The sequence below is a fragment of the Podarcis gaigeae genome (genome assembly GCF_964106915.1).
Source record: "Podarcis gaigeae genome assembly, chromosome: 4".
In the NCBI taxonomy this organism is placed as follows: Eukaryota; Metazoa; Chordata; class Lepidosauria; order Squamata; family Lacertidae; genus Podarcis; species Podarcis gaigeae.
Window position 1 is genome coordinate 7033634 of NC_139677.1, and position 11604 is coordinate 7045237.

The 11604-nt window shown below is 45.3% G+C and overlaps 1 protein-coding gene across 1 annotated transcript in view; it reads right to left on the reverse strand.

Annotated features, from left to right (window-relative positions):
* Positions 1–9433, reverse strand: part of LOC310842696 (uncharacterized protein) — a 1538459-nt gene extending 1529026 nt beyond the window's left edge. Inside the window, exons 1-2 of the mRNA XM_083734851.1 lie at positions 9251–9433; positions 5999–7573 (exon numbers count right to left, since the gene is read on the reverse strand). Coding sequence (XP_083590977.1) covers positions 5999–7316 — 1318 coding nt within the window. The 5' untranslated portion in view covers positions 7317–7573; positions 9251–9433. The remainder of the gene's footprint in view (positions 1–5998; positions 7574–9250) is intronic.
* Positions 9434–11604: the final 2171 nt, after the last annotated feature.

Consider the following 11604-nt stretch of genomic DNA (forward strand, 5'->3'; position numbering starts at 1 on the left):
CCCGGAGCTGAAGCCTGGATACACGGTGCGAGGCAGCGGTGCGGCAGGTGGCGGTGCTGCGGTGCTGTGTGTGGCAGTCAGCTCAGCAGGATCCCACCTTCGTCACCAGTGAAATATACTCAGAGTCGCAAAGTGATTTCATGCTCTTTATTCAGCTCATAGTGGTGAGGAGGAATGAATGAATGTCCCCTCAAAGTATCTGCTTTATATACATTATTTACACAACGGGCTGCACATGATTGGCTAATTCTGGAATTCTACTGTAAGCCAATCAGGTTGTGGATTCACTTATATCTGGAGCATGATTGGGTGGTTCCTGCCAACCAATCATATTGCTGCATTGTTCTAGGACCAATCAGACTGCTGCAATTTGGATCCTATTGTTCTAGGACCAATCAGACTGCTGCAGTTTGGATCGTATTCAACTCAGTACATAACAATAGCCATAAGGATTTGAAACATACATTTTGTTTATGAAAGAAATGAAAATTTATTTCTTTACTCATCAGTATATTTTTTGCGCTCCCTTGAAACTTCAGGGAACAGTGTGCTTGTGCCTATGTCCTGCTTTATTTACTTATTTAGTTTACATCCCACCCTTCATCTGAGGATCACAGGGCGGTGTACAGTAAAACAAACCCAAAACACACACAACATAATGGAAAACAAATCAGTACTCCACCTCCCAGTTTAAAAAGCCATTGATTGTTTAATTAGGCGAAGATCTGAGAGAAGAGGCGTGTTTTTGCCTGGCACCTAGAGATATGTTACAAAGGTGCCCGGTGAGCCTCTCTGGGGAAAGCGTCCCACAAGTGGGGAGCCACCACAGAAAAGGCTGCTCTTGTGTTTTCACTCTGCAGACCTCTCAGGGAAGAGGTATGCGAAGAAGGGCCTCACATGAAGGTTGCAGGATTTGGGGTTCAGGGTTTCCCACAGGCATCTGGTAGGTCACTGTGAGTACAGGATGATGGACTAGATGGGCCATTGGCCTGATCCTGCAGGCTCCTCCTATGTTCTTATGTTCTGCACATGCTCAACCCTGGCTTGGTAGCTTTCTTGCAAATAGATCTGCTCACAGGGCAGATGTCCAACCTGCCATGATAAGCACCAGAGCTGGAGGCCTCATAAGCCGACCCGCTTGTGAAAGAGCCCATCAGAATCCCTGGGCTGATTCTTACTGTTTTGGAGGTTGCACAATGCCTTCCTGTTCCATTATGATTCTAGAGAGATTGTGCAGGATATTTATAGAATAAAATAAAAATCACTGTGTGAGTGATGGAGGGGGGGGATATATTATTATTTACTTACTTATTTCTCTCCAAACATATGTGATCTGAGATTTAGGAGGGTTTGCTGCTTACAAATTGTCCAAGCGTTCCTCCCCACCTTTCCCTGCTCTTTTTTAAATTTGAAAAAGCCACATACAACTTACAATAGTGCAAGACACCATGGGAACCTCATAAAATAGCATGAAGGTAGTCCCTAGTCCCCCATCCCATATTATTCAGAGATAAACTGGTTATCAAAAGAGAATGGGTTGTTACTCATGAGTGAAGACAGTTTTTCACCTGCCTTTTTGCCAATAATATTGACTACTTTAAAATAGTAACATTTGGCACCAATGTGTTTTTGATAGGTAGAAATGCCTTTGATTTTATTAGATCAGCCAGCCTACAGCCAGCTCATCTTGTGTCTCTGATATAATTGCTTGTGAGTAAAGCAATACCATCTGTGTCCCACATCTGTGACTTAGGAAATATTTGCCTCTGGTCCCTGGCAAACAGGATTACGATTTTCTTAAGTTTGTGCAAAACTATATAGCTTGCATCTGATGAGGGGAAACTCTAGTCCTTGAATGCTTATGCTATAAATAATTTCTTTTTTGTCTTTATGGTGCCACAAAACTCATTGTTGTTTTTTACTGCAACAGAGTAACACACATACCTCTCTGAAGATTATCTCATCTATGGATTCTGCTTCTGTCTTTATAGTTGTATTACATTTAAAGTGGGGCGTATCGGGTTGGTGGTTCACTGCTGCTCTTTGAACCTCCTTGCTAATCTCTGATTTGTTTGCGCTGCAGCTAGAAGCCTCTTTAAAGTGGCCATCAGTTTCACCTCGGACTGAGGTAGCTAACCTGTTCTCCCCAGATGTTACTAGACACTATTAGCCAGCATAGCAACATTTAGAAACAGGTTAGCCATCCCTTGTGATGAAGGAGGAGTATTCGCAAGGGAGAGTCTCCCATACCCCTTTCATTGTCTGACTCCAACACAACAACCCTGCAGTGTTGCCAGGGGTTCTTACTCTCTGATGGTTGCTGCCGCCACCTTCACACTTCTTCTTACAGCCCAGGTGGGAGGGGACCTTGGATGCACCAAAGCATTTGCTTTTCAAAAGGTTCTGGGCCAGTGTCACCAACTCTCCTCGATTCAACCTACAGACAGATTGCTGGGCTTCTCCTCTTTAAACACCCTGTTGTAGTCAGTTGTAGTCAAAAGTAAAGGTGTGCCTCTTTTTGGATTCATTTTCGCTCAGCCCTACATTCTTATTCTGCCACCAAGCCTTCATTCACTGAAGATGCTGTAGGTGAATCCCCAAGTCCTGCATTCTTCCAGAGGAGCCAAGAAATCAGGTTTGGGACATGGGGTGGGGACAAGCCCTCGCTACTAACAAATTAATACAGTAGACTCTCAGGTTATGTTACTCTCGAGTAATGTAAACTTTGGGTTGCGAAAGCGGCAAACCCGGAAGTATTTTTCTGGGTTTCGCCGCTCGCGCATGCGCAGAAGCGCTCCATTGCGCCGTGCTCGTGCATAGAAGTGGTGCCTCTGGATATGGATTTTTCAGGGTGCGCAGGACCCCAGGAACGAATTAAGTTTGTATCCAGAAGGTCCACTGTATAGCATCTCTAACTTATAAAACAATATTAGCAACATAAGCAAAGGTAAAGGTACCCCTGCCCATACGGGCCAGCCGTGTCCGACTCTAGGGTTGTGCGCCCATCTCGCTTAAGAGGCCGGGGGCCAGCACTGTCCGAGGACACTTCCAGATCACGTGGCCAGCGTGACGAAGCTGCTCTGGTGAGCCTGCACCAGCGCAGCGCACGGAAACGCCGTTTACCTTCCCGCTATAAAGCGGTCCCTATTTATCTACTTGCACTTGGGCGTGCTTTCGAACTGCTAGGTGGGCAGGAGCTGGGACTGAATGACGGGAGCTCACCCCGCCGCGGAGATTCGAACCGCCGACCATACGATCGGCAAGTTCTAGGCGCTGAGGTTTTACCCACAGTGCCACCCGCGTCCCTAACATAAGCAACATAAGCAAAGTGGCAGCCAAAAACTAAACTAAGCACAGTTAAGTTCATACACGTGCTCTCCCCACCTCCATGACCCATAATATTTAATTCTATTTAGCTCTTTAAAATACCCATGCACATAATGCCCGTGGCAGCAGCTCCCTTCTCAAGGCTTTTAGGGCTGGACAAGTTGGGAAAAGATATTACCTCCAGGCCAACATTGAGTCTCTTCCTCCATTGATTTGGAGGGGATGCCATTTTTTGCTTCTTTGCCTTAGGCAGTAACATGTCTTGGGGCAGCTCCAAGCTTTTCCGCCTTCCACTTTGAAAACATAAGTCCTAATGACTTCACACAGTAGATAATAATTCTCTACAACTGGTAATCTTGGAGCTGAGGTTCTGTGTTAGTGTTACAGCAGAATCCTATGTGTGTTTATTCTGAAATAAGCCCCATTATGTTCCGTGGAGATTACTTCCTGGTAAGCATGTTTAGAAATTCCAGCTTTGAGTCATTTCTTTTAAATTTAAATTGCAGTCAGGGTTAATATCACTAAAGCTGCAGGATATTTATCAGGCATAAATATGTAATCCCAAGCATACAGTAGACAGCTGATGATGATAAAATTATTCAGAATATTCCCAATATTAACCAAGCAGCCTTTTAAAAAAATACCTAAAGCACAACTTGGAATGCAACATTGCTATAATATTGTGTTTTCCTCCAAATTGGAGGACTTGAGTGGTTAACCTAGTCTATTAGCCAGCCTGTTACACTCACATAGTAATTCAGTTTGATGTTTGGAACAGGAAGCCCCCCTTCTCCTGTTAGATTTTGTGCAATATCTAAATTAGTTGTAGATGGTTTATTATCCCAAATGAAATATGTTATTTCAGGCAGTGCACATTTGGCTATGTGTTGGGACATTTCAGACCAGAAAATTAAGCTTTGGTATTGTAACCCTTCTGTTCTGCCATGGAAGGGGAAACGAGAGCCATATTTCCTTTGTGCAATTTGATCAATATATGGTTGCTGAACTGCTGTTAATAGCTTCCCCAATCAACAATGGCATTTGTTCCACACCCCACCTGCTTGTACTGGTGAAGGAAATCGTTTTGAATGTGGCCAGTGAAAACATTGCATCTTTTTTAAAGCTGCTGTCAAAAAGCAGCTATTGGGAGCTGCAAGAATGTTGCTTATGGGGGGATCAGTCCTGTTTGCACAGCTTGTTTGGATGTCTGCCTGCTTTTCACTGCTCACCTTATGTTTTTGTAAATAGGCAGTGGCGTAGCAAGGGTTACCAGAGCCCGGGGCCGCATGGGAGGGAGAGAAATGGACAGAGTATGCATTCAGCTGCCTAACAGTGTCCACGTCACTCAGGAGATTGCAGCCGCAGAGATAAGAAAATAAGCGTCATTCTGTTGTCACTTCCTGGTTTGCATGCAAAAGCCGTTTTCAGCAGAGCCCAGCAACATAAGCATGCAGCTCTACTGAGGCAGCACCGGGTGCTGAAATTTTGCGTCGCCTAACAATTTTGTGCCCAAGGCAACAATCCCTGTGACCTACCTCATACTAACCATTGTAAACTCTGTCGTTCTGAAAACCTGTGGAGGTTTTGTGGTTTCTTCTCACAAGAAAACTGGTCTTGTGAAAATACTACTCCGAAACGCCCTACCAGCTACAGAAATGAGGAAGGCACAACCATGCTATATTCACCCATAACACGTATCCTTACTGAAAACTGGGTGGTGGTTGTGGTGTGTGTGTGTTTGTGTGTTTGTATTGTGAATATATATATATATATATATATGCTTTCGTAGATTTTCACGGGTACAGGAATGCAGGTTTTGGTGTCCTCGGGTGTCTTCCCGTGTAAAAGTTGGGGTGTCTAGGCGACGTTTCGACGAGGTCTCACTCGTCATCTTCAGGCTGGTGCTTTCGGCTTCTTGTTACTGGAACAGAGCGGGATCTCAATGTTTGAGTTCCTATAAATACTGTAGAGGGGGTGTGGTGTCTAGCCTCCAATGTTCTGGGCAGAGAGGAAGTTCCCAGGCTAGTGTGCCTTTTCTTCTTTTGTTCCTTAATTACTTGAGAGATACCTTGAGTGATTTCTTGAGTGATATCCTGAGTACCACTTAGGTGGGTCATTAGGTGTGGATTAGTTGCTAAAGTCTTTGTGTCTTGACCTCTTGAACTTTGTGAAGAGTTTTCCTGAGAAGATGGCTGTATTGCACTTAGTTGTGCTTTGGCTTGGCTTCGTGTATAGGGGCGAGCTGTGGTTTTGTGGCTTGTGTCAGCCAGATCTGTGTAGGGATTGCAGGGGGGTGCAGCATCCGGAGGTGCCACCATGGATTGGCTACTGGATGGTGTCAGTAATTCATCTGTGGAGAGGGTCTGGGTTTGGGTCTGGTGTGGTTGATTGGTGTTGGCGTTCTGTGTGCCTCTGGATCTGGTGTCAGTTTTTGTGGGGAGGGCTAATTTCCAGATGTCTGGCAAGCGGGATGTGTCGTCACGCTTGTTCATGTTGTGAGGGTGTTTCTCTATCTCGATGGCTTCCATGATTATTCTCTTGTGGTGATGTTCCGTGTTAAAGAGCAATTTGGAATCTGCAAAATTAATTTCGTGTCCTGTTTCTTTCATGTGTTGGAAAAGAGAGGAAGTTTTTTCTTCTTTTTTGACGGCATTCTTGTGTTCTGCGATACGTGCATTTATTCGTCTGTTTGTTTGTCCAATGTACGTGGCTGGGCAGACTTTGCAGGGTATTTCATAGATCCCTTGGTTTTCCAACTGGATTTTATCCTTGGGGTTTCTGAGGATATTGGCTATTTTTTGGTTGGTGCAAAAGGCTGTTTTGATATTGTGTTTATGGAGGATTTTGCTAATTTTATCTGTAGTGCCCTTGATATAAGGAAGGAGGGCCATGCCATTGTTTTCTTCTGTGTCTTGGTTTTTGGGGGGTGTTTCCTTTTGGATTAGCTTCGTAATCCTGTTTTGCTGGTATCCATTGGCAATTAACACATTTGAGAGATTCTGTAACTCAGTTGTCAAGTGGTCTTTGTCAGCCAGGCGTTTGGTTCTGGAGATGAGAGTCTTGGCTACGGAGTTTATTTGTGCAGGGTGGTGGTGTGATTGTGCATGTAAGTAGCGGTTGGTGTGTGTTTTTTTCTGGTAGATAGTGTGTCCTAGGGAGCCATCAGGTTTTTTGTAGATTAGGACGTCAAGGAAGGGAAGTTGGTTGTTGGCTTCTATTTCCATAGTGAATTGTATTTTGGGGTGTAAGTTGTTGAGATGTGTGAGGAAGCTATCCAGTTTTTCCTTCCCGTGTGGCCAAATTACAAAGGTGTCGTCAACATATCTGAGCCAAAGTTTGGGTTTGTGTTCTGACTTGTCTAAAGCATTGGTTTCAAAGTGTTCCATGTACAGGTTTGCGATGACCGGTGAGAGGGGTGATCCCATAGGTGCTCCTTCTATCTGTTTGTATCTTTGTCCATTGTGGATGAAGTACGTGTTGGTTAGGCAGTGGTTGGTCAGGTCCAAGATGTATTCGGGGGGATTGTATTTGTTTTGAATAGCTGTCAAGGCTTCATTAATGGGCACTTGTGTGAAGAGAGATACAACATCGAAGCTCACAAGTAGGTCATTAGGATGTAGGTTTTGCTTCTTTATTGTTTCTATGAACTGGAAGGAGTTTGGTACGTGTGAAGAGATGGATTCTGCATAGGGCTGAAGTTGCTTGGCGAGAAATTTAGCGAGATTTTGTAGAGGTGAGCCTATGGAGCTGACTATTGGTCTGAGTGGTGTTCCTTCTTTGTGTATCTTGGGGAGGCCGTAGAGTTTGGGGCATCTGGATGATTTTTCTCTGGGGATGATTCTTAGCTGGATTTCTTCACTGATAGGAGAGGCTTTTATTTTGGATTTGGTGGTTTTTTCCAGATAGGTGGTGGGATCTGTTTTTATAGGTTTGTAGGCGGGATCTTGGAGTAGCTTTGATAGTTTTGCTTGGTAGTCCGATGTGTTCATCACCACTGTGGCATTACCTTTGTCTGCTGGGAGAATGATTATGTTGTTGTCTTTCCTCAGGTTGGTGAGTGCTTTCTGTTCTTCTTTGTGTAAATTGCTTCTGGGTGGTTTGCTGGAGCAGAGGATGTTGGTGACTTCAAGTCTGATTTTATTGGCTTCATCTGGGTTGAATTTGGTTAGGCTAGCTTCGACTCCGCATATGATGTTTTCCGTGGGGATGCGTCTCGGGGCGACTGCAAAGTTGAAACCAACATCCTCTGCTCCAGCAAACCACCCAGAAGCAATTTACACAAAGAAGAACAGAAAGCACTCACCAACCTGAGGAAAGACAACAACATAATCATTCTCCCAGCAGACAAAGGTAATGCCACAGTGGTGATGAACACATCGGACTACCAAGCAAAACTATCAAAGCTACTCCAAGATCCCGCCTACAAACCTATAAAAACAGATCCCACCACCTATCTGGAAAAAACCACCAAATCCAAAATAAAAGCCTCTCCTATCAGTGAAGAAATCCAGCTAAGAATCATCCCCAGAGAAAAATCATCCAGATGCCCCAAACTCTACGGCCTCCCCAAGATACACAAAGAAGGAACACCACTCAGACCAATAGTCAGCTCCATAGGCTCACCTCTACAAAATCTCGCTAAATTTCTCGCCAAGCAACTTCAGCCCTATGCAGAATCCATCTCTTCACACGTACCAAACTCCTTCCAGTTCATAGAAACAATAAAGAAGCAAAACCTACATCCTAATGACCTACTTGTGAGCTTCGATGTTGTATCTCTCTTCACACAAGTGCCCATTAATGAAGCCTTGACAGCTATTCAAAACAAATACAATCCCCCCGAATACATCTTGGACCTGACCAACCACTGCCTAACCAACACGTACTTCATCCACAATGGACAAAGATACAAACAGATAGAAGGAGCACCTATGGGATCACCCCTCTCACCGGTCATCGCAAACCTGTACATGGAACACTTTGAAACCAATGCTTTAGACAAGTCAGAACACAAACCCAAACTTTGGCTCAGATATGTTGACGACACCTTTGTAATTTGGCCACACGGGAAGGAAAAACTGGATAGCTTCCTCACACATCTCAACAACTTACACCCCAAAATACAATTCACTATGGAAATAGAAGCCAACAACCAACTTCCCTTCCTTGACGTCCTAATCTACAAAAAACCTGATGGCTCCCTAGGACACACTATCTACCAGAAAAAAACACACACCAACCGCTACTTACATGCACAATCACACCACCACCCTGCACAAATAAACTCCGTAGCCAAGACTCTCATCTCCAGAACCAAACGCCTGGCTGACAAAGACCACTTGACAACTGAGTTACAGAATCTCTCAAATGTGTTAATTGCCAATGGATACCAGCAAAACAGGATTACGAAGCTAATCCAAAAGGAAACACCCCCCAAAAACCAAGACACAGAAGAAAACAATGGCATGGCCCTCCTTCCTTATATCAAGGGCACTACAGATAAAATTAGCAAAATCCTCCATAAACACAATATCAAAACAGCCTTTTGCACCAACCAAAAAATAGCCAATATCCTCAGAAACCCCAAGGATAAAATCCAGTTGGAAAACCAAGGGATCTATGAAATACCCTGCAAAGTCTGCCCAGCCACGTACATTGGACAAACAAACAGACGAATAAATGCACGTATCGCAGAACACAAGAATGCCGTCAAAAAAGAAGAAAAAACTTCCTCTCTTTTCCAACACATGAAAGAAACAGGACACGAAATTAATTTTGCAGATTCCAAATTGCTCTTTAACACGGAACATCACCACAAGAGAATAATCATGGAAGCCATCGAGATAGAGAAACACCCTCACAACATGAACAAGCGTGACGACACATCCCGCTTGCCAGACATCTGGAAATTAGCCCTCCCCACAAAAACTGACACCAGATCCAGAGGCACACAGAACGCCAACACCAATCAACCACACCAGACCCAAACCCAGACCCTCTCCACAGATGAATTACTGACACCATCCAGTAGCCAATCCATGGTGGCACCTCCGGATGCTGCACCCCCCTGCAATCCCTACACAGATCTGGCTGACACAAGCCACAAAACCACAGCTCGCCCCTATACACGAAGCCAAGCCAAAGCACAACTAAGTGCAATACAGCCATCTTCTCAGGAAAACTCTTCACAAAGTTCAAGAGGTCAAGACACAAAGACTTTAGCAACTAATCCACACCTAATGACCCACCTAAGTGGTACTCAGGATATCACTCAAGAAATCACTCAAGGTATCTCTCAAGTAATTAAGGAACAAAAGAAGAAAAGGCACACTAGCCTGGGAACTTCCTCTCTGCCCAGAACATTGGAGGCTAGACACCACACCCCCTCTACAGTATTTATAGGAACTCAAACATTGAGATCCCGCTCTGTTCCAGTAACAAGAAGCCGAAAGCACCAGCCTGAAGATGACGAGTGAGACCTCGTCGAAACGTCGCCTAGACACCCCAACTTTTACACGGGAAGACACCCGAGGACACCAAAACCTGCATATATATATATATATATATATACATACATACACTTTTTCGGTCTGTGTTTTTTAAAATCTTGGCAGACTTTTTCAATCTCTCTGCGTATAGATATACAAAAATCTACGGTAATTAATGGTGCATGTTGTCCAACAAGTTTTTGGTACAAGCTGGCACATATGTATCCATATACCTCTCTTTTCTTATATTGGTTTTATGCTATGATAAGCCCACCCAAAGCTCTTTCACGTTCTTCTGATGAACTTTGTTCAGAAACTGATTTTAAAAAAACAAAAACAAAAAAACCAAACAAGGAACTTGCCTGCTTTTTGTACACCTAAGGATGAGACCATCCACTGGAGTTTCCCCCCTCTTTCATTTAACAGCTAAGCCATAAAACATAAGAAAATGCCGTAAGTTTCAAGATCCACTTACCATGCAACATTATATCAACAACACAACACCAGAATCTTGTTGTGCAAAGTGAACCAATTAGGCAAGTGGCTTTCAACCACTGTGCCGTGGCACCCTGGGGTGCCTTGAATGATGGTCGGGGTGCCATGGGCAACAGTGGCCTCTGTCCTTCTTTCCTTTCCTCCTTCCTCTGATTTTCCCTGGCATCTCTGCCTCCCAAAGGTGTGCACAGCTGTTTATTGCAGCAGCCCTGGCTATAAGCTCCGCAGGCAAATGGTGCCTTGGGGAGGAACCTCTCTTTGGGATGGAGGGAAGGGCAGCTGAGAGACCAGGGATGGCAGCAGCGGCTGCCCGGAAGACTCCCAAGGAGAGGAGAGGAGGCTGAGGAAACACTCCACAAGGAAGGGTGCTTGAAAGAGGGTGAGAAAGACTCACCTCCCTGAAAGAGAGGGGAGTGGTTGTGGGCGGGAGCCCGAGCACCGCCCAGCAGGGGGCATTTGCCCCCTGCCTCCAGCTCACCTGGCTGGCGCTCACGCCCCCCCCCGTGGCCATCCAACCAGGTGCCACGGAGGGGGCGTGTTCAGCAGCCTTTTGCTGCAGCGCCAGCCTCTCCCTGGCCTCATTCCTCGTCGTCCCGTTGCGAGTCACCCACCCTCCACTCCCTTTTAGTTAGGGCCTAGGCCATTGGCCTTGCTATGGACCTTAGGTTGGTCGCCCTGGTTGTCCAGGGGGCCTGGTAGGAGTTTTTCCATTTGGCATTAGGCTTTTTGGTTTTTTCGCCTACCTCGTAGCAATCGTCACAACTTTTGTTGTATTGGTGGGTAGGTTAGGCATTGGAATAATGTGTTGTGGTGTGTCGAAGTGCTAGGTGTGGCCATCGCCCATGCCTTCAATGTTTAGGGGTATTCCGTTAAAGGAATCTGGCGGTCGTGTATTCTGTCCGATGCCTGCTTGGTGGGAGGCCATGGCACGACCCTCGGTGATAGCAGGAGGTGAGCCTATAGTTGGATCAGCATCAACAGGCTCCACCTACTGGTGAATAAACCCACTTGTTTCGATCCAATGCCTAAGCCAATACCTTTTCATTGCTGTAATCAATAAAGTTGTGGCCTTTTCTAGCCCATTAACCTTATATCACGTGTCCTTGGGTCTTCATTTCACTTCGCGGGGTCGGGTCCTCGAACCACAAGCTGCCAGCTACAAGCAAGGGGTGGCATAATTGGGCTCCTGAGCCCCACAGGGCTGCCACAGAAAGGATGTAGTTGGTCAAGGGAGCCGTGGACTCAAAAAAGGTTGAAAACCTTTGAATTAGGCAGTTCTTTGGATCCTGGTCAT